We start from the raw sequence: 23,714 nt of genomic DNA on the forward strand, positions 1-23,714 counted from the left end.
TTTCCTGGAAGCACATGGAGTCTTCCTGGAAGCTCTCCAAGCTCCTCTGGTTCAGCCACTTGGTGCCCCTGACCAGGAACAAGCCATCATAAAATGCAGGGATACAGTTCCCCTGGTTGAATCTAAAGCCAGGGTTTAGTCTCAAATCTAGTGCTAAGCATAAGCTAGAACCTGCTAAGGACAGTGCTGCTTGCAGCTGAGCTCAGAAAGGGATATTTAGGTGTGCTCCAAGTAGCGCCAGGCTCTTGTAAGCACAGCTTAAGCTGCAAAAATGAGAATTAAAAACCACCAAAGCGCATCAAACCCCAAGCAACCCTCTCCCAAGGACATGGGGCTGCATTTGCCACCTGCGAGTGTGCGGGAGCACGCTGGGCCCCCAACGCACTTGGAATAAAGGCTGGGAGGTGTAAAAATGCAGCTGTGCTTCCAGGAAAATGCACTGCAGCGCGGCTTCTGCCCGTCCACGGGGACCCATTACGCTAACAGGGTGTCCAGTCAGCCTCGTCTATAAATTACTAATGTAAATTAATGGATAATTGAAGCCCTTTAGTCCTAAATATTTAAATTATTTAACAGGCAATTAAGAGAGAAGGAGAAAGAGGAAAAGGGGCCTTAACCCCAATGGGGTTAAGAATATGTCGTCAACAGCGTTCCCTCACATAATACCATTTTTGATGCCTTTTCTCTTTGTTTTGAGGTTTCTTTGTTAGCCCCTGCATTCACTTGATCAAGTACAAAAAACTTCAATCCAAATGTTTTAATCTTCCCTCTTTTAACAGTGGTCTACACAGTGATTTTGTTCTTTCCTCATCCCTCTCCAAACCTTCTCAGCAAGGCACAAGAGTAATCCAGCGGGGTGCTGGATCCCATCAGTGCAATGAGTTTTCCATCCTCAGCCATACAGGAGGACCCTCGGTACAGAAGAGCCCACAGCAAGGAGCAGCTTAGGACCGAGAAACACGGGCTTTGCTCCTCCTGCCCCCATCCCAAACCAGCCAGGGGTATTCCCACCGCTCCTATGAGCACTGGTCATAAGGAAAAACGCCCGGTGCCCGTTGAGAAAAAGTCATAATGTGGGAAAAAAAACCCCAAAACAACACACAAACATTTTAACAAAAGCAGCGTGTGAGCTTGTGTGCGCCTGGGGACAACACCGAGGGCAGGGAGAGGGACCGAGACAATAGTGAATAGACTTCAGATTATATCCTGAACTCGCAGCCTCCTGGGAACAGGGTTATAAAAACCCTTTTTTATTTTGTTTGTAGTCCAAAACAAACAAGTACATAAAAAGCTAAACACGGAGGAGCCAGACAGGAAGTGAGTAACATCTGGGAAACATCTGGCCCTGGCTGGGCTGCAAGGCCAGCCCTCGGCACGGGTCCAGGTACCTGCTCCTGCGGATCCAAACGGCGACGGTACCCAAATCCCCGCCCCCTTGCCCCAAAAGGGATGCACCTTGGGGAAAACTGAGCCCATACCATGGAAGTCCTGAGCGTGCCGTCCCTCTCTGTGTTGGGTGAACTGTGTGCCCAGCGATGCATGGGCATTTCAGCCCATCGCACCAGAGACCATGGGCAGGAAAGCCCTGGGAGTTTGTCACCGCTCAGCAGTACATCCTGGTGTGCAGGACAGACACTCTGAGCACTGTGAGCATCGCAGGACATCCCCAAGCAGGGCTCTGAGCATTAAAGGATGCTCCAAGCATTAAAGGATGCCCCAAACATTGCAAGACCCCCCGCTACAGGGCTCTGAGCATTGCAGGACGGAGGCAAACCAGCACCCAGGCACAGGTTCCAAGCCCTGAGAGGTGTCCCACATCCTCCGCAGGAGAGAGGAGGTCTGGGCTGATATTTGGGCCGTCTCCAGCCCGGCTGTGTGGGAGCAAAGCCGGCTCAGCCAGCTCACAGCCCAGGCTGGGGAATTCCCCCATGGCCAGCAGCCCAAGCTGCCATCCCACCTCTTCCCTCTCCACCCACTCAGAGCACACCGGGTGAGAGAAAAAAGGAGATGCAAGCAACCCCTCCGAGCTGTTAGAATAGAAGGGGGAGCTGCAGTGAAAGAACAGCGATGCTTGGGGCTGGGCTGGATCACAGCAATAGTCACCTCTGTGTTCTCCATGAACCCCCGCAGCATTTATAGCTGGGAAATGCAACAACCACGCTCAAACACAGGGAGAAATGCCACCGCCTCCTTCCTGGTTACACAGGCTGTGTCGGGGCAAAGCACCAAACTTGGCCTTTCAGTACTTAAAAGGGGCCCATAAGATGGGGACAGACTTTTTAGCAGGGCCCGTTGCGACAGGACAAGAGGTGATGGTTTTAAACTAAAGGAGGGGATTCAGGCTGGACACAAGGAAGAAATTGTTGGCCCTGAGGGTGGTGAGAGCCTGACCCAGGCTGGCCAGAGAGGTGGTGGATGAACCATCCCTGGAGACATCCCAGGCCAGGCTGGACGGGGCTCTGAGCAACCAGAGCTGCTGAAGATGTCCCTGTCATGGCAGGGGGGGCACTGGGGGAGCTTGGAAGGTCCCTTCAACACAAACTGTTCTATGAAACTTCTGTTGAACCTGCTTCACTCAGCTCCTTGAAGCAACCCAGCTGCTCCTCACACCACGTGGGACCCTCTCTGCTCCCCAGATAAAATCAAAGCAAACCCCAGCTCCCCCCAAAACATCTCCTCTACGTTTCCTACACAGACAAGGATGGACTTTCCATTTGCTCTGGCAGAGCCCAGGATTAGCATCCCAGGTTTTTCCAGCAGGGAGGATTAAAGTTGGTCCGGCACTGGACCACGCTGGCGAGGAAGCGGCAGCTGTGCAGCATCTGGCACCCGCTGCTCATTTCTCATCACGCACACGTGGGCAGCGGCAGCAGGACCGGTGAGGACCGATGGCCATAGCGCTTGCAGCTCAGACATCCCACTAGAGAAGGAAGGATAAAGGCACTCTTTCTTTCTTTAGGGATGTTCTGTACCCATGTCGGCAGCCTGCCTGAATTTGGAGAGCCAACACAACATGCAGCGGACGTGGGGAGTGAAAGAGAAATGTTAGGGATGAGAATGGGGAGGTCAGGGAGGAAAAAACAGGGAGGAGGAAATAAATATCAGAGGAAGAAGTACGGTGGTTTGGGAAGTGGAAGATCCAATTCACTTTAAAGGAAAAAATTAGCCAGGAGGCCAGCAAGGTTAAAATAAAGCAAAAAACCTGGAACATCAGAGGATATAGAGACCTAGATAATGAAGCACCACCCAGAACATGCCATGAGAAAAAAGCATCTGATGTGTCAGTGCCAGTGACATAGGATGCTGTATGTCCAACCCCACGTCGCCGCAGTGAAGGGCACAACTCCCAGACCCAGAACACCAGCCACTGCAGCAGCAAGGACGCCATGAAACCCAGCCCTATTGTCTTCCTTTGTTTTCGGCCACCCTCGCACCAGCTGATGCGCACCAGTAGCTTTATTTTTTGGTGGTATCATTTGCCATCTTCAAAACCGGCTAAATTCGGAGGCTACAGCAACAAGCAGCTGCCCAGACGAGCTCACCCCCATTGCAAGAGGTGGAGGAAGCATCAAACCAGTCTACGGTGTGAAATAATGCAGCTAAATCTGGCCCCCCAAGGAGACAGAGCAGCTCCCGGCGATGTCCGAACGCACAGGGGAGAGGAGGGTGATGCACAGGAACCGCCGGAGCCAGGCAGCCTGTTCCCACCATCCCTCGCACGTGCCGCTTCCCTGCTTTTCTTCCCAATTCCCAGCCTAAATAAGGCTTTGGGGAGGAAATTAATGAAAAGCAAAGCTGATTACAAAGAACAATACAATGACTCAATCTGTTTCTTTTACCTCAATTGTGTAAAGCTTTTTACATTTATGAAGGTTTCTCTCAACACACAATGGAACGCCCTCCGAGGGAAGCGGTAATGGCCCTGGAGACTTTTGAGCAAGACTGGACAAAACACCCTGAAACAATCCCAAAGGAAGGGCCAGATGATCTAACAGGTCGTTTGCATCTTTAATTTCTCGCCCTTTTCTTTCTCCTCCTGTTTCGGGCACAGTTTTTGTAGCTGCTGCTAATGAGATGTTAATGCGGGAGAGAGGTTGCATTTTCAGCACATAGTGGAACCAAGAGAAAAATATCAGGGCCGTAAATGACAAACAGATTGCAGGGATGGGCATCCTTATTCTCAGAGTAGAAAATATCTCTCTGGAAGAAAAATAGGCCGTAAAATATTGATATCCTTTCCACACAAGGACGAGCTGCCTCTGTACCCACTGGCGGCTGTGTCCACGGGTCATGACAATTCCTGTTTCTCATCTCCACCCGCTGCGTCCTCACATCCAACCTCTTCACCAGGGGACAAGAAGGATCTCCCAGGTTGTTTCATCTAGATGTAATGCAGCCAGAGATGGTGGAAAACCCCCATCAGAACAACAGACATCCCCAAACAACCTGTGTGTGGGTCAACCACCAGATCAGACCAACGGACCCTCCTGGCTGCTCCTTCGTAGATCATCTTCCCGGGAGAAGGCAACAAGATGGTCTTCACCACCACCTCCTCCTCCTCCTCCTCCCTGCTGCTTGCTGGGCTGTTTATTTGAATCATCTTTAACACCCACTCAGCAAGTCGCAAGGGGTTGAGCTGAGCTCTTTGCAATCGAATCAGCGAGGTGGCACAGGACAGACAACGAGGGCCACCACTTACCATTGCCAACATGACCCAACCTCAGAAAGCACTTGGCCACAGTGTTTCATACTTCCAAGACTCTGGCTCACCATTATCAGAAGAGTTACTCTAATATCTTACAAAGCCTCCCACTTGGGTGATGCAAGAGTGGCCAACACTCCACAGACCCTGGCCAACAGAAACAACCCTGATCCTGCGCCAAGACATGAGCAGATAGAGTTTGTGCTTCACTGGAGCACCATACCTAGAGGTGGTACCTCCAGGTCCACATGAAAGACTAAGGCATAGCTCAAGAATGGTTGAGAGGCCTCAAATTCGTGGTGGTGGGATGTTATTCCCCTTGATAGTGGGGCCAAGATCCCCCCTGCCACCAGCTCCTGGTGCCCCTATGGGCAGTGACCACCCTCCAGCCCCATGGAGGACCTGGTGCCTACACCCCAGCTGAAACAGGAACGAAAGCCGCTGCTAAGAGACACATTTACGACCTTCCCCGCCGACAGATTGACGAGGTTTTTGTTTTTCAAGTAGTGGTTTTATATTTACGACCTGAAAGGGAAAGATGCAAGCAGGCAGACAATGGTGGGGCTATCTGCTCATTCTGCTCCTGGCCCGCTGCAGTCCAACCCACATCCAAGCCCTTCCAGGAAGCCATAAAAAACGATTGCATTTCAGCTTTTTCCCCCTCCCCACTAAAATCAAAAAGCATAGCGGTGGTGGCCATTTCTTTTTAATGTTCACCCCAAGGAAGAGCATCAAATATTAACGCAGGAAACTTCAGAGAGATCACACCAGAAACCAGAGGACACATATGTTGTGGAGCATCCCAGTGGATGTGAGATCCCACCGGTTCATCTCCAAGGCCTGGCTCTTTAATGCCTGGGGAGGAAGGAGGAGAAAAGGAGGAGGCCAGAAGCTGGGATTTTACGAGCAAGAGAGATCACATTCCTGGGATATCAGCCCAGAGTTGCACTTGGAGGAAGAAAAAGAAGTTAAGGAAATAAAACAAATGCACACCACAACACAACACCCCTCCCTGAGATGCCGCGCTGTTGTGTATAAGCTTAATAGTGAAAAGAGAGGGCAAAACTCTGTGGGGTTTTGTTTTGTTTCGTTCTTTCCCCCCAGATCTCAGCATTAGGCATCAGAGAAATGCCTTTGGGCTGCAAGAGCATTCCAGCCACCAGCAGCAAGATAAGCCCCTGCCTTCACCTCCAGACTCCCAGCCCAGAGGAGACACATGGGCTTTAATTGCAGCCAGAGATGCCGCAGCCAGGACACAAGCCTGATAAGAGACTGATAAAGACCCTGCCCTGCAGCTCATAAAGTTTAGAGGGCACGGTGGCCAAGCTGCAGGAGCTGGCGGGGGACATTCCAAAGGCAAGACGTGCAACGCACGGGGCTGGTGGGGGACGTGCAGTGCAACAGCTGGCAGGGTGGCAACGTCCCACGCAGCGTGGCGACGTCCCACGCACCAGTGCTCGCTGCACCATTGCACGTGGTGTTGGAGGAGAGCACAGTTGGTGGCAGCATCCTTGTGCAGGGCTGTGGACAGGAGGCGAAGCGCTGGGCTGGGGGCACAACTCGTTGCTGAGCGATGAACCAAGCTGCAGAGCTTGGGACATCTCCCTCGTCCCCCTCCACCCCCATGCAAGCCCTCTTCAGCAGCCAGGAGGCCCCAGAAGCCCTGGGCATGCATGCAAGAAAAAAGAAATAATAATAGAAAAATAAATTTAAAACACCCTTTCAAGTGGGATTAACAGTTTCCTAAGCGCGGTGGTGATGTTAAGAGAGGTCTGGGGGGGCTGTGGGGCACAAAGAGGAGGAAGCAGCAGGACGGGGCTGGGAGCAGCCCCCACTTCTCCGCTCCCCTTCCCTCTTTATCTGCTGCTGGGGCAGGGAAGGGAAGGGAAGGGGGGCTCTGCCCGGCGCCTGCTGATAATCAGGGAGCGCATTTGAAACCCCGGCGCCAGACGGGATCCTTATCTCCTCCTGGAGAGGAATGTGGGATGGGGGCACAGCCCCTGCAACAGCTCCAGGAGGAGGGGAAGGAAGAAACCCCCCTGGCCACGAGGAAGAAAAGTGGCAAGCGGGAGGGAGGCTGGGACGGGTGACCACATCCCAAGGTGGGTGACGATGACAAGGTCTCCTTGCGCGATGCCACGTTTCCAGCTGAGCTGCCAGCACCCGCTCCCAGGGCGGCCGGAGGGGTCGGAAGCACCCACTGCCTTGTGCAAGGGCCCTGTAATTATCCCAGAAATAATTGCTCTGCTTAATTTCCCCATAAAGTCAAGCCCTGGGTAGGCCAGCTTTAAAAAACCAAAGGCAAGCAAGGAGGCAGGGCTGGGCTGATCCCCTGGGAAAGCTCAGGGGATGGGCCCGGGGGACATGAGGTGACAACCTGGGGGAGCAACGCTTCCCCAACCCCAGCTGGCAAGCACAATTCCCTCCATGAGCCATCCCCCAGAAAAGCCCCAGACCTTCAGGGCTTGGCTTGCGGACCCTATGAGACAAGGAGCAGCCTTTAGGGTGGGAGGGAGAGGAAGACTGGCTCCCCCAGAGCCTTCCTCCCCAGCGAGGAGGAGGGTGATGGGCTCTGCTAGAGCTGCCCGGGGCTAATCTGCATCCCCAACAGGACCGACAGGATCTTCAAGGAGCCTCATAAGAACCGGGGAAGGAGACCAGACGAAAGCCAGCTCCTGGCTTCCCTCCCGCCTGCTGCCAGGCGGGACCTGCGGCTTCATCCCTCCCAGTACCAGGGGTGGGTGTTCTTAGCACCCAAAAAAAGCCACAAGTAGTTATTTTTTTCACATTTAGGAACCCAGACCTTTCCCCATAGTGGCTGGAAAGCATCATGTTGGCACCCATGGTGAATTTACCAGAGACAGGCGAGCCCCAGCAACCCGCAGCTCCATCCCTACCAGGGGCTCCATAGGCATCCGCTCAAGGAGGACACTGTTGATGCTCTCAGACCTCCAAGGAATTTGCGTTCAATCACCAAAAAAACCCAAAAACAACAACAAAAAAAGGGGCTGATGAGGTTTTGAAGCTGCCGACACCAGCCATATGCTTCAAATATGCACGGTACAGTCGGTGCCTAGGTAATGCAACTGCAGGTACCAGCTCGCCTAATTAGCTACCAGAAGAAAGCCTAATTTAAAACAAAGATCTTATTTTATTTATTTGCTGACAGTAGCAGAGCAATTCCCTCCAGCATGATGTGAAAGCAAACACAACGTCCTCAAAATAAACTGCCACGGGCTTTTTAATTTCATACTTCAACAAGTGTTCCCTGGTCCGTCTTTGGGAAGGAGGAGAAACAAAAACTGAAGTAAACTAAAACTCCGGGGAGTGCCAACCTGCAGCTCCCATTAGCATTACAGAAGGCTTGCAAAGACGGCTTCCCACTTGTCACCTCCAAAAAATAACCCAACAACAAAAAAACCCCAAGCATATACACCATCTGAGCTTCTCTTCCGCGCCAGAGAAGCTGCCTTTAATAAAACATCCCTAAGAAAACGCGTGCGTGTCCCCCCACTGTCACCATTGGTGGTGATGAAAGGAGCTCCAGGCATGCCGGTCTGCCCGCTGCTGTCACCCTGCAGATGCCCATGAGACAGGGTAGCACGAATTGGCATCAGGCTCCAAAGGGCTGTTGCCAGGTGTGGGTCATCCCCCCAAACTAATAAATTCCTGGGGATCCCCATCCCTCTCACATCTGTGCTTAAAGATGCATCCAGAGGCAAACACAAGGAAAGAAAGCCCTAGAAGCAGGGAGAGAGTGTAGGGTCGCTGTGATTTTATTGAGTGTATTTACTGAAGGGCTTCCAGGGATTGGGCATCCACAGCTTTTCTGGGCAGCCTGTGCCAGGGCCTCACCACCCTCATGGTCAATAATTTCTTCCTTATATCACCCTGTGAGTAGGGGCAGGAAGGTGGCACGATCCCCCACGCCACGAATGTTCTAGCTCTTGAGTGCCATGCCCCATCACAAGCCTGCTCAAGGGATGCTTCAGCATCTCTCCTCTTGCGAAACCCAACATCCTGATGCCTCCACCACTCCCACTTTACAGCATCCACATTAAACCATCATGCCTTTCCACAGCCACCACCCTCCATCATCTCCACGTCCAAGATCAGGCCACCAGCTCCCCAGCCCACCGAGAAAAACCCAACATCCTTCCCCTGCCGCCTTCTTCCCACGGCCCAAGGTCATCCCAATAATCGGAGATTTATTGCATCCTAACAGCACATTCTGCCACCCATTTATGAATTTATGAAAGCGAGGAGATGCATCGCAAGCCTTTACGGACAACGCTGGCTAGGACACGCATCTTTCCTCCCAGTGATGAAAGTAATTCTGTTCGGTTAAGGAGTAAATAAAAATCACACTATTCTTAGGCAGCTGGGAAAGAGGAAGAAAATCTATTGCAGCGACCCTGAACAGGCACTTCCCCAGGGCTTTGAGGCAGAAAACTTATCAGAGACCATGCTGATAACATATTCAGGCTGAATCATAAGTCTTCAGCATATAAAAGGTATTTCCTAACTGCAAACTGGATGAGCAGGGGAAAAATGAGGTTAAAAAACACACAGAGGCCAAAGGCTTTTGGGAAGAGGGGGGGTGACAACAGGTCTGGGGCTCACGGGTGGGACATTGCTAACACCCAACGCACACTCCCAAGGAAATAAAACAGGGGGATGCTGATGCTGGGCACCCATGTCCTGCACCCAGACATCCAGGGAAAGTTTGTCTTGTGCATGTTTAAAGCTGCAGAGAAGTGGCAAATTCAGCATCCATACCACTACCAGGCTGATGAACAATTTCTCCCTGCCAGGCCAGCATCCTCGATCATCCCTAACAATGTATTTGCTTATTACAGTCCCATTTGCCTCCTCTGACTATATCCAGGTCCCAATACCCATCTTACAACACCTTTTATCCTCCAGCCCCGCTGTCTTTCTTCCCTGTAACTCCAAACCAACTCTTTGTCCCAGCACAAAGAGCCACGAGGTTCTGGCTGCAGGTTTCTCTGCACCAGTTTGCTATGCCAAAGACCTGCATTTCCTATCCCAAAGCAAGCTGGCGGTGATTTGTAGCTGTTTTTTAAGCAATAACTGGAATTTTCTCCGTGCTTTGTGCAATGGCCGAGTCTGCAGCACAACCTCGGAGAGGTCAACCTCCTCCTTAGCAACCCCTGCTCAGTCCCACGAGGGACACCCCAGGCTGGGGAAGCCAAAGGACACAAAACCAGGTGGAGACAAACCCGTTTCCAAGTGGCCTTAGAAAGGTGCGATGCGGCTCATGGTGCTGCTGTATGATAACCTGTCCCACAGGAACCACCTCCAAAAGGGAGTGCAGCTCCCAAATGCCCCACATGTCCTGCAGTTACCCACAGCTCGAGCAAGCGGCAACCACAGCGCCGCTTTGGCAAGCTCCTCTTCCAACACCTCCGGCTCAGTCTTCCAAGCAAAACCCAGGCTCCAGCCAAACCGTGCCCCATTTTTTCAGGGTGACGACCCCCCAGCCAACAACCCATGAGCCATAGAGATGGCCACCAACTTCCCAAACCTGCATCTCCCCATCTCAGCTAAGGTCCCCCCCGCAGCAGCATCTCCACCAGCCTGCACCCATAGTGGGGCTCCAGATCCTCAAAGCATCGCTCCTGCCATTGGAGGCCAGTTTTCCAGGCAAGATGAGGCTGGGAATTACTCAGGCAGCATGTGACATGACCACCCCAAGGAGGACATTGCGTTACCCGAGCTAGAACTGGATCCCGGTTCCTATTGTCTGCTCTTTCGTAGTGATGGGAAGAAGAAAGAGCGCTGCTCTGTAATCAGTCTGCTTCGGGCTGACTCCCTGGCTTTTAGGAGCAAGCGGGATAATGCAACGCTGCTTTCATGTGGCAAGAGCAGCTTATATACAATACTATTACACTGATACACCGCCGAAATTGAAGCCCTGCTCTGAATCCCAGTTGCTCCCAAGAGGCAGCCTGCTTGCCTCAGACTTTGTGTCTTCTCCAAGAGTCCGTAAATACAGCGAACAGACTAGATTTCTTTCTAAATAAGCACTTGTGAAATTTAATTACTCCAAAAAATAATCCCTGTTGCCTGTTTCTGAAAAGAAGAGCGATCCCTTCCAGCTTTTGCTCGTCCTCGTTCAGCAAACACTCTGCATTTCACTGCTGAGTGTGCAAAATCACAGCTACAGCAGGGTAGCTCCAGACCCCAATTCACCCAAAAACCTGAAAGTCTTCTGTCCAATGATCCTGCTTCATAGATTTATTGTACTTTTTTTTTTTTTTTGTCCAGAATTAAAGTTTTTTTTTTCCCCTTTCTCTCTGTAAAAATGGGGATTCTGCGCTCACCCATACGGACAGATTGAGACTAAAGCCTCTGGAGCAGATGAACTCAGCCAGCAATGATCTCAGCTGTGAAACATCACAAGGGGCAGTCACATTCTCGGCTGTTTCAAAATAGAGGTTTGGGTTTGTTGGTTTTTTTTGTGTTTTTAATCAAATGGGATGCCATCTCTGTGCTCTATCTGGAATAAACACCCTGGTACTGAAAGGAAACATGTTGTTGCTTTCCTAACTCCAGTTTCTCCTTCTCACCACCTTCTTGAGAACCTCTTCATGGTTTCTCTACACTGCATTAAGAGACCGTGCTGCAAACAACATGGTTTAAAGCCCGGGGAACTCTGCCACAGGACAAGGGCTCATTTCACCACTCAAGTGACCCAAAGCCAGGCTCAGCACCTCTTGGCTTCGAGCAGCTCGGTTGGGTTGAGCCAGGAGGCCACCACGTTTATTGTGGCACTTACCTAGGGACAAATGCCAGCCAGATCAAACCCTGCAGAGACCCTCATGACCCACAGAAGCCAACAGGAGGATGCTCTTCTCCCTCCCAATTTTTCCCCTTGATGCTGTTTTCAGAGAGGCCAGAGACTGCTGCTCCCCAAAAAAGGTGGAAAACCAAAGCCGCAGAATACATTTGACCCAAAGATCTACCATAACCCAAACTCCTCCAGACTTTAGATCTCACAGTTTACATAAATACCTTCTTAACTCCATTTTTTTTTCCTTTCCATATACTTTCAAAGCAAGCCCCCAAACTTGCCACATCCAACAGGCCAAATTTCTTTCTTTGTGCCAAATTGTGGATTCCTTCCAAAGGCCTTTCCCTCCCATCTGACCCAGCTGTGGGACGATCTTGCTCTCCTCCTGCTTTCCCTTCCAGCCACCCAACCATCATTAACAACTGTTTCAGAAGGAAATGGTCCCTTATCTGCCAACAAGTGTCTTCTGCCACGGCCTGAAGGCATCCTCCAGTGTTCTCCCACAAGGTTTGTCCCACCTTTCTTTCATCATTCTTCACATAATTCGAGGTACCCCATCCCAGCTGAAACTACACGGTCCCATCACGAAACCTACTTTCCTATAGACCTGCTGCTCAAAACACTCGCGCCCACGCGTGTTTGTGTTCCCCAATAGTAGGTGGCAAGCGTGTGACGCTGCTTGTTTTTAGCAGGATATTAATAGATCCCTCTCGCTGGCCAAGCAGCTCGCCTAGATAAAGAACTTTATTGCTAATTTCCCAATCAGGCAGGCGCTTAATTGCAAGACGTCTGTGAGTCAAAGAGGGGGAGGGCTGCAGACAAACAAACAGAAAAATTTAAAAATACGGATTTTTTTTTTTTTTTTTTTAGGAAATCAAGCTAAAAAAAGGAAATCTCCCCCAAACAAGCAAGAAATACATCACAAATAAGCCAGGCAGCCAAAAGGTAAATCCATCGGGATTTTTAGTGTGTTAGGCACAGGAGCTCATTGGTTTTGGTGCGAGGAGATGCTGTGCCCTGCGGTTCCTTCTGGGGAGGCACTGGAGCCCATGATGCTCCCGGGGGGCACGGCGGTGCCTCCCTCCTCCCGCATCCCAGATATAGCGCGGTCCCCACAGGCTGCGAGCAGATGGTTACCAAGCTGACAGGTTGCAAACAGCTCCGTAGAGCCCATGGAGGAACCAGATATTCCCTCCACGCCTTTAGTTTTGGAAACAAAAGATGTCTCCCCGCCCAAGAAGTTTGCTGCGGGACCCTGCCGCTTCCCATATTTTTGGGTTTCTTTTTCAAAGCACTTCAATCCAGCTCACGCTGCCTAGGGCTGAAGTCTATACAACTCTCTGGGCTGCCTGCACATAACTTTTTCCACTCCAAGAAGGGAAAAACTGAGGGTTCTTTTCATCTGATTCTCCTCTCTGTAGCTGGAAGGAGAAGGTAAGGACAACCATGGTGCACGGCACAACATCAACCCAGCAAACACCCCCTTCCCTGCAATAAGTTTCTTCCCTGGACTTCTTCCCTCCAACTTGCAAATGCCATGAACTCAGGGCAACCCGGAGAAGCTCCTTCCCAGCATCCCTATTCTACGATGCTGTGAGCCCTGCCATTTATTTCTAGGAGCCCCAAAGCTCGGGAACAGCCCTTGATCCCAGCCCTAAGTCCCGGGGACAGCGGTGACACCGCAAGGTGCCAGGCAAGGACCCAAATCACCTTCAGTAGGCCAAATGTGATGCCCCCCACACGCACCCACTGGGATGCACAGCGCAGTCAAACTGCGGGACTCTGGCTTCTTTGGCTTCAGCTCTGCAACTTGACCCTCGCCGAAACATATGGTTTGCATTCTCCCCCTGCATACTTTCCGTAGACTCGCACACTTCCTTTCCCATGGGCACTCAAACCCAAGAAGCCCTTTTCTCTTTTAAGCATCGCCCTCAAAGGGAAGGAGATGGGCATGGATGCGGGGACGGTCAACGGGCTGCGGGTGCCAGTGCTCGGAGGATGCTCCAAGGGCCGCTGTTGGGATTAAACAGCAACTTCACCCCCTCTTTTCCCTTTCCCGTATGAGAAGAGTCATCCTTCTTTTCCTGTTAGGCAGTTTTCATCTAATTGTCTGCTTCACCCAGCAGCCGGGCTCTTCCTTGCAAAGAGACCACCTTTTTTCAACTGATCCAGTGGGAAAAGGTGAAAGGGATCTTTATGCAGCATTATTTGGCCTTACCGACAAGCCAGGCATCGCCCCCCCAGCCCGCATCATGGGATGAGGTTAAAGATTCATGAGGGCCCTGGTACTCGCTTCTTTTCGCTGGTGTCCTCAAAGCACCGCGCTCGAGAGGAGCCTCGCAGGGCTGTGGGATGGACGGACAGATGGACAGATGCCCCTGGCCAAAACAGCACAGGCTGTGATAGAAACCAGAAGCTCTACCTTTGCAGAGCATGCCGAGCATTGCGGTGCCCCACACCACCCTCCCAGCCGATAAACGCTGCGGCAAAACACCCACAAGTCCTCCAAATTGATATATTTTCAGCGGCATGGGACCAGTGAGCCTGAAAGTTTCTTGGAGCTGAGCACAGCATGAATTCCTCTTAGCAGGTATTATAAAACCACAGTTCAAAATAAATCTATTTTTGCCCCTGTGGGTTTTTAGGCTCAGCGTTACTCAAGGTTTTAGCTGGACAGATGAGGTCCTGCAGTAACCTATGGCTTTCCCTAACCCATGATCCCCAGGATCCTCCCAAATTGGTTGGGACCCCGTCTGCAAAGCTGGCGCGTGGGTTTTTCCATCCCCGGCAGGACCGGCCCCAACACGCCCCAGACTCTCGGGGTTTTTGTTGCGAACTACAAAGGAACCTGCCCAATTTGCCCCGGTTTGCATAACCAGTTTATCCCAAGCATTGGTGTTTTTTTAAAACACACAAAAAACCAAACAACACAACAAACGCACACTTGACTCTTGTTAGTCACCGTTCAGCTTTAAACAAAACCCAGCCCTCTTTGCAGCTTTTGGATCTCGCTTTTCTAGATTTGGGCAGAGCTAACATACATAGAAAAATATATATATAAATATATAACAGGGTAGCTGAAGCACCCACGACCAGGGAAAGGGATTAACCACATGGCTATAACCCCTTCAATGAAAAGCTGGGATCCGTGGACTATGCCACCAGGGGATTTTAATGTGCAAAACCCCCACATTTTCACGGTTCTACAGCCCTTGGCATCCCACACGTTGGCTTCATCATGCTCTAGACCCTGCTCACCCAAGCAGCTCCATGACGCACGGCCACGCAGCCAAATCCCCTTGTCCTGAGCCAAATCCCTTTGGTGCTGAGGCTGCGGCGTAGACGGAGGCGTTCGCCGGGCTCTGTGCGGATGATGCGCAGCGGGCACCACACGTCCTCTGGGAAAACGGGCTGCCACAACTGAGCCGGGCACCTCCTCCGAAAGAGTGAGGGAGGACACGAGGAACCGCAGCCCCGGGTGGAGATGGTCAAATTGCCACCCTCTTCTTCTTCCCAGCCCTGACACAGAGCTCCTGGGCACTGGGAACACCTTAATTCCAGCCAAATGCTAATTTTCAGCAACACTTTACCCACTCTAATGAAGATGTCCTCTGGTCAGGTCCCAGCAAGTAGAAGAGATGGGACATTTAAGCCTCTTCAAGGTAGGCTGGAGAAGAAAACCCTTCAACAAGCCCAGTCTCCAGCGCAACAACCTAGACCACTGATTGCTTTTAATTGCTGTCTAATGGGACTGAGGAGCCATGCTTTCATTTTAAGCATGTCTCTACATTTCACATCTGTCAAAGAAGACAAAAAAAAACAACATAAAACCTTAAAAATAATATTCCGGTGCAGGAACACCCATAGCACTGTGGAACCAGCCGTGCCAGGCAGGGAGGTGAAGGTTCCCACACCCGAGCAGCATCCCCAGCCCATTTGGGGTCACTGGGGCGTGGGGAGGCTGCTGGGACCCACCCCGGGCAGCGGTCAGCGAAAATGGGGCCATGGCCCCCTGCCAGACCACAGCAGACAGCACGGCCACATTACAAGATCCACCCTCCTGACCAGCGCTAATTAGTAGCTTCGCTTGCAGGTCCTGCAAACCCTTCAGAGATACCCCTCCAGGTGAGGGTGGGGATGCTTGCTTGGCTCCATTTGGCTACAAGGATGAAAAGCAAGCAGCAGACCACTTTTTTGGGGGGGGTTTGTTTTAAATAGCAACCACTTTCTGGCTGCTGGAAAACACCCTCCTTCTGTTCTTCAAGCCAACCCAAACAGAGACTATAATGCATCTGGGTGATGGTGTAGGATGGCAAAGTCTCCACAGGGGATAACAGGCACATGGAGATCAGTTCCCACTCCCCGACCATGCAAGTGGGGAGAGGAGCAGAGAGGCAAAGCCAATCAACGCCACTAACCCATCTCCACAAAACCCTCAGGAGCCCTGTTCCTCCATCCCAATTGCTCTCAGTCCTCGAACTTGTGGTCACCATCATCTGAAGCAAGAACTACAGCTTCCCATGTGAGCCCACCAGAAAACTGGGTGGTCAACAAAGGTCTTCTGCTGAGGACCTTCTTAGTGCCTCCAACCACTGCTGGGTGGATGTGCCCACGCATGCCACTGGTCGTGAATAAGCCCAAAAAACCTCCCAGCCTAGAAAGTATCAAGGCCATCTGCTGACAGCACCACCGCATCCCAGGCGTGTCCCTCCTCCTATTTAAATCTATGCTGAGGAGTTTCTGGGCTCTCTAACCTTCTGCCTAAGGAAAACTCCCACGCTATACAATGCAACACAACCCTTTTAATAGCCTCCCGCCTCCACGAGCCACCCGGGGTTTGGTTTACAACACCTTGTCCCTAATTTCCAGGCCAGCAGTGACTCCCGGGGAGGAGAGTCACTCTGCAAAACGGAAGACCCACAGCAAGGGCAGGATGAAGTCGAGATGGAGAAAAACTCGCTCTCATCTCACCTCCCTGCCCAGCGTGAGCCTCCCCCTTGCTGGAGTCCCACCATTCAACACCACCACGTCCACCTCCATGCACCTTCAATGCCCAGGGGTGAGAAGCATCCTTGAGCCTTACGGGAGCGTTCCCCATGCTCCAACCCTCTCACACACATTTTACCTGCACCCAACAGCCGCTCATTCAGTTCATCAAGGTGTGCTAAGCCAAAGCATCCAAAACAATCCCGCACCCGTGTGCAGCAACATCCATACCAAGAGCGTTTCTCCACCTCTACAGAAGTCCGGGGGAGTTTTGGGGGGCTGTTTCCTCACTCCCTCTCCAGCATGCTGTGATACCCAGTAGAGGATACTGCCTGTGGCATCTCTCCCACAGAGCCCCAAATTCACCTGGCCATCTGCCCTCAGAGGTCCTCGCCTCTCCTCCTGCGGTGGCCTCCGCTTCAGAGAAAGGCAGATGGATCTAATATGCATTAAACGTCTCAAAATGAGATTTTCCACGCTTTTTCAAAGGGAAACAATCCCTCAGCTTTCACACTTGGTGCAGGCTTGTGAAGGAGGGGAGCTGGGGGGCAGAAAAGGTTCCTCATGGGACCATTACAGAAACCACACCAGCGGGACCCCCCAGAAGCATGAGAGATGCCACAATCCAACTCGCAGCCCTGGGTATTCAGGCAGGGAAGGGATTGCTCGTGGTGCAAACAAGCCTCTTCCCTCCTACTGGCTTTTATGGGAATAAAAGGGGTAGAGAAGTGAGGGCAGCTATGCTATATGTTTGTATACGTGTATTATAGGCTCCTGCTGATCAGACTTACGGGGCAAAGGGATGGAGGTAGACAGGGAGACCCCCAGAGATGCTCCTGCAAGCTTACAAAGGTCTTCTTCCCTACCTGAGGGGACTGAGAACGCAATGGGATGTGCCTCCTGAGAAATATTTCACCCACACAAATCCAGCTGCAGGAAGAAGCCTCATCTCCTGGTCACAGCCCAGCCTGGGGACTCCTGTGCCACCACTACTCCTGCCATCCCCATGCATGCGTCCCAGATGGCTCCACAGCCACCCCCAGGGCTTGGGACCTCATAATTCCTCCTCCTCGTAGCAAAAAGTGAGGTCAGCAACATATTAGCTGGAAAGGGGATGTTTCCCACCACTTAAACAAGCGTTTGCCCTCCGGAGAAGGGCTGAAGCAGGAGGAGGGAAGGAACAGTGGCCCCCACAGATGCTGCAAAGCAGGGCAAGAGCCTGGCAGAGCCCTGAACTGCAGGCTGAGGGAAGATGGGGAGCAGAGTCCACATCAAAGACAAACCCACTTTCTTTAAGACACCCACCTGCCGCGGAGCAGCGTGCAGGCACACAGATCGCTCTGCTTGTATGACTTCTCCTTTGCCCACCCAAATTTCTCCATGGAGCACTGAGAAACACAGGGAGCCGCACTTGTCACCATGGTCCTTTCACCAAGGTACACCCGCAACCACCAAGACTTTGGGGTAAGGCTTGCAGCTTCTATAGCCCCCAAAGTTACACCAGGTAGCAGCATCTAGACCCCCAGTTTGTGGATGAGGACAAGGACCCACCGCCCTGGGCGTTTTGCTATGAACCTAACCCTGACATAACACCCCGATGGGGCCGGGGGAGCTGGCTGCAATGGGGAACAGTCCCCCCCAAAAGCTGAGTCGAGCCGGCATGTCTGGGAGAAGCCGCTGAAGGAGCGGAATAGAGCCGAGCGGGGCCGTGCTGGGCTGCAGCGGGGAGGGACTCACAGGAGATGAAAGGCGGCGTGCAGGACACGCCAGAGCAAGCCCCGTGCTGAATAATTCCTGCTTTGCTTCCCTTCTGTCGTTCTCCTTTCCCAGCCTGGCTCCCGTTTGATCTCGGGGTTCGCTCTGCCTCCAAAAAGCTGGTGCAACCCAGAGGTGCCTTGCTATGACCCACCGAGCCACCCCAACCCCATTAAAATAAAATAAAATATATATATATCTGTATATATGTATCAGACTCTACAAGAAAAGCAAATAGCAAAAGGCAAAAGAATAAAAAGGCCCTAAAACTCTAAGCTCAGCAAACATGTGGCTGCTCCCAGCCCAGCCAGGCGGTTTTGGGGAGGAGAGGGGCTGGGGAACAGGGAGGAGGAGACGGCAGCTCTTCCCCTCCACCAAGGAGCAGGTCTGGGGTTGCCAGCCCAGCGCATTCCTGCGCCGTGAGTCAGGCCTCCGAAAAACCAGGAGGGTTCAAAAATAATACTCGGCGCGGTCGGGATGCTTTGCTTGCCTGCCGGCTCCACAGCCTCCCCCGTGCAGCAGCCCCTGCTTTCAGCATCGCTCCCCAACGGGAACAAAACTGATTTAAACCAAAACCCGGGCAGGACCCTCAGGAACAACACCCCCCGGGACCCCAGTTTGAAGCTAAAGGGAACCCACGCTCCAAAACTGTCTCTGCAGTAAAAATCCAAGCGCCGGCCAAGCCCACGGGGACAGCAAGAGGGAGGATTTGGGGAGGGTGCTGCATCCAGCCAGGGGCCTCCAGGCTCCCCCCAAGAGAGGTCCCTGGGAGGGCAGGTGTGAAACCAGACTCAGAGCAGCTTCATGGGGCTTTCTGCCTCTCCCAAGCCAAAGCTCTGCATTTCCCAGCTCCATTGCAGATCATACAGGATTTTTGTTTTAACTTCTCTTCTTCCTTCTCCAGTGCTCCAGCCTGACGTAAGGAGTTCAAAAGCTACCGGTTCACCCTTCCTGGGGCACGGCAATGGCTCTGGTTTGGGGGCAAGCACCACTACAACGTCTCCTTTAGGTCCCGAGCTCTGGCGGAGCCAGGGGAGGATCACTCGAGCTCCCTTCAGCCCAGGATGAGCAGGAGGAATGAGTCTTCGTGCCACCAGACGTGGACCCCCCACCTCATAGCATCCAAAGGGCCAGCCCAGTGCCACCACGCTCTGACTCATGAGCAGGGGTGGTTTGCACAATACAATCAATTACAGCAAAATCACAGCTTTGCTTATTAAGGAAACACAAAAAATCAGAGGCAATGGGCCTTAAAATGCCACAGCGGGGCTAATGGTGGCCAGCGACGGGCTCAGGCATCCCCTGGACCCAGGTTCATCTCCTCGCTTCCCAAGTGATGGCAGGAGTGGGGCAGAGGGAATGGGTTGGTGATTTATACACCCCCTCCCTCCCTCCTTTGCTCCAGCAAATGTTTTCGCTCACATTAGCATCGCTGAAGCCGGGGGGATATAAGTGAATAGGAAACAGCAGGAACCTGTGGCTTTATGGCACTGACATCTGCTGTAATGAACCCCTCGCAGACTCCATCCAGCCCCTTCCATCCTCAGCTCGCAGCCTCCCCGGCACCGGGCTGTGAGCCTGGCTTTTTCCCAGCAAAGCTCAGCTTCTGCCCAGCAAAACCCAGCTCACAGACTCTCCCGATAACCTACGGGGCTGGCAGGCTGGTCCCACCAGCCCCAAACGCGCTGGGGAGGAGGAAGCCCCAGGGCTCAGGACTTGAAAGCGCTCCTGCTAGAAATGAAGGCAAAACCAAGCTCCTTGCATCATCTTGGCTTGCTTAACTGACCCAAAAATACAGATATAGATATATTTTTTTTAATTGCTGTATGGCTAGGACAGGGATGGAAAGGGAGCCAGCATGCACAGTACCAGAAGGACTTTACACCGGAGGAGAGATGAGGGACACAACTGGACCCTCCAAGCTGCTTATTGGGTCAGCAGTGGTGCACTCTTGATTTCTTAAACGGGGAAAAAGCAATCTAGATTTCTCCCCTGTCTCCCAACTATCACTTCCAAGAGATTCTGCCCTCTATAAAGCAGTGTTTTTCCATTTCTCTCCTTTTATTCTTGTTCTATTATTTCATTCTGCCACTATTGTGCACAGAGAGCACCCACTTCTAAAAAGAGAGAGGGCTCCACAACCATGAAACTAAAGGAGCGGGAGACAAAAAGCCAGAGGAGATCCTTCCATCCCCCTCCTGCAAGGGCTTTGGTGACAAGCAACAGGTTCTGGAGCATCTCTCCCCCCACATCTGCTCATGGGGACAGCAGCAGACAGGCAGCCACCCATATGGGGATGCCGCTGGGGGACAGTGGTGCCGATATCCCCTCCGTCCATCCCTCCCCAGGTGTTCTGCTGACCATGGAAGTGCAGCCCTTCGCCAGGATGGCAGCACCATGCTGCCTGCAAACACCCTTGTCGGCTTAGCTCCCCCCGTCCAGCATCACTCTCTGGCTTTGACAGCCTCCACGCAGCCGGTCTTGCAGGGAAAAGCCCTCAAACAAGCTCAGAGCCCTCGCACCAAGTTGTTTTCCTCCTGACAGCAGCACAGGCAAAGAATGGAGCACGGCGAGCAGCTTGGCAGGAGAAGTGGGGGGGGACACAGCGGGATCTGGGGCTCCCCCAGCAGCAATCCTGGGGACGAGCGGGCCAAGCGCTCCCGGGTTTCCAACTCAAATCCAAACCAACACTTCCCCCCCTCTGCGCTGCAAAACCCAACACAAACAATAAGAACATTCTCTGTTATTAATAGAGAAAATTGTTTTCTGGGTGATGTCTCTCACTCCCTCCTTAAAACCAGACAAGGATGGGGAAGGGAGTGGATTATCGCCAGGACTAAGCACCCATCTCGGCTCCCTCCTCCACATCAGCACATTTAATCTCTGGAGAAACACTAATTACAGCTCTAAAGCCAAAAACTTCATACGCGCTTACATATATGCCAGACTAACCATGTGCCTTCAGAGAGCTCCCTAGACTCAAACTGATCAAGCTTGGTCAGGTTTTAACTTGTTTTTTGGATTATTTTTTTTTGTCTTCTTCATTCCCTCCCTCCTGCCCAGTTTTATTTCAGCCCCTGCACAAACGTGAAGCATGCCGAAATAAAGAGCACTGCACAGGACACAGCCGGTCATGGGGCAGGGGGGCTGTGGTCCACCAACCCAGCCGACATCCCCCCACATCCCCCCAGCATCCCCAGGCTGCTCGGCCACCGCTAAACCCTGACCCACAGCAGCCTTGCTAATCCAGGCTTGCCAAGCCCCTGCCACCCACAGCATCCCAGGCCACAGGGAGCCCCTGAGCCCCTTACACTGCTTGCCAGCTCTCCTTTTGCAGCAAGGAGAGAATTTCTTCTGGCTGGAGGATGCTGCTGGAGCAACATCCAGGCCACTGAATAAGTCAATAGTACCATTTCTGTTTCCCGTTTGCCGAAACACACTAAGATATCTCTGTGCGGCAGAGGTGGAAAAAAAATACTAATCTAATTAAATTCCCTCCCCAAAGTTCCTAGTCACCTTAATTACGCTTCAGAAAAGAAGGCTTGGTTCATTTTCCTAGAAAATCAGCTTGTCAGGAGATGCTTTTAACTACTAAGAAGCCCAATCTGTGCTGTGCGAAGCTTTGAAACACGTCGTCAAACCCTCGCCAGAAGCTGCGGGAAGGGAGCAGTGGGCTCTCCGACCGAGTTCCCACAGTGATGATGACCTTGCCCATCACTGGAGCCCCAACAGTTACCGGTTATGGTCTCTTCCAAAGCTCTAAAAGCCATCAAACTTTATAGGTCTCCACTTCTGAGCTCTATATTGGAGGACATCTTTTTATACCTGGAGGATAAACACCAGCACCTCTGCTTTGCCACCGCCGGAGGATGACAAAGGACAAAGTCCTGAGATGCAGAGGATGTTCGTGAGTTGCGTGTGTAGGGGAGGAAATACAGTGGAAAGGCTGAATTTGATCACGGGAGTCCTGACGAGAGAGGACAGCAGGAGAGACGCGCCTCTGTTTATTGTCTGTGGCAGGGATTACCAGCGGAAGGGCTGGATTTAAGTGCATCTCAATCACAAGATTGGGTTGCACACAGGAAACTTTGAAGAGCCATAGGAAAAGACCACTTAGCTGCCCGGCCATCAATAGCTCGGTTTATTAAAAAAAGCAGATAAACCCCGCAAAAATATCCAGGCTGAATAATTACTGATTTGAGCCGCTGGGGAAAATCACAGCCGGCGACGTTACAAACAGGGTTGGGTTTGTTTTGCCTTTTTTTTTTTTTTTTTTTTCCCAAGGAATGAATAAATAAATAAATATATAGACAGATATTTATAAAATAGAAGGAAGCGGCGGGGCCGGCGGGGAGCGGCGCTGCCAGCCCGTATCCTCCGGAGCATCCCCCGGAGCATCCCCCGGAGCATCCCCCGGAGCATCCCCCGGCCCCGAGCGGCTCGGCTCCCCCCGCCTAAACCTGCGCTCCCCTACGCACCTCTTAACCTTCATATTAAAGAAGGAGGAAACTGTAACAAACACCACTAGGTTGGGAGGCAAACTGCCCCTAAAAAAGGAAGTAAACCGCAGTGAACTTTTTTTTTGGGGGGGAGATGCTGCCCACCGACTTCCCCCGCATACACACACCCCGAAAAACTTCATCCCCCCTGCCCGGCTTCCCCCTCACCTGCGGCGGCCAGCGCCCGGAGGAGCAGGAGGATGAGGAGGACGAGGAAGGCGGCGGGGCGGCGGGGCCCGGGCGGCGGCATGGCGGCGGGGCCGGGAGCGGAGCGGAGCCGAGCTGCCTGCCCGCCCGCCTCGCCACACTGCCGGGCTGCCCGGCGCCGAGCGGGGCGGGACCCGGCGGGGCGGGCCGGGGGAGGCACCGCCCCGCCTCTGCCGTGAGCTGCCCCCGGGCTCAGCCACCCCCTCCCCAAACAGCAGCAGCATCCCCTCCTACCCCCGCACCCCAGGGGATAAAGCCGAGGGGGGAGAGGGGCTGCGGAGTCGGGGCGGAAAAGCCGCGGTGGTTAAATAGCGACCGGGGGAGCTTGTGCAGTGTGGACGTGCGGGCACAAGGGGGACCCCGCAACGCGCTCGGCGCTGGGTTCTTCCCCCCCCCCCCCCCCCCCCTCCGCAGCGGGCCCGTTCTCTGCTACCCCCCCGCCCCGCTTTCGGGGGGAAACACGCCGGCAAACAAAAATCATTTAACGCGCAAAGCGAAGTGTCCTTTTGCGGCTAAAGACGTTCGTGCCGCACGAACGCGTAATGGACTTTTACACCCGCCTTGCCAAGAGCGGGGAGCGAAACCCAGGCTGCGAAACGTACCCACAGAAGCGTAAAAAGCCCAGACGCGCACACAAAAATAATTAGAGATCACACACTGGGGGGAGGTATCCTGCAACTACTCCTCAGTATCTGTACATCTCCCTTCTTGCAAAGAATTGAAAGCAAACTTACAAATAGAATCACAG

General features: G+C 52.6%; 1 protein-coding gene across 3 annotated transcripts in view; it reads right to left on the minus strand.

Moving 5' to 3' along the window:
* UNC5B (unc-5 netrin receptor B) overlaps positions 1 to 23,085 on the minus strand; it is a 51,892-nt gene extending 28,807 nt beyond the window's left edge. For 2 of the 3 annotated variants that reach the window (XM_065067989.1, XM_065067988.1), the window contains exon 1: positions 22,086 to 22,329. In XM_065067989.1, coding sequence (XP_064924061.1) covers positions 22,086 to 22,314 — 229 coding nt within the window. In that variant the 5' untranslated portion in view covers positions 22,315 to 22,329. Of the gene's footprint in view, positions 1 to 22,085; positions 22,330 to 22,927 lie in introns of those variants that run through there. The other variant, XM_065067990.1, reaches the window with a different exon arrangement.
* Positions 23,086 to 23,714: the final 629 nt, after the last annotated feature.

This window comes from Columba livia, chromosome 6, assembly GCF_036013475.1.
Source record: "Columba livia isolate bColLiv1 breed racing homer chromosome 6, bColLiv1.pat.W.v2, whole genome shotgun sequence".
NCBI lineage: Eukaryota > Metazoa > Chordata > Aves > Columbiformes > Columbidae > Columba > Columba livia.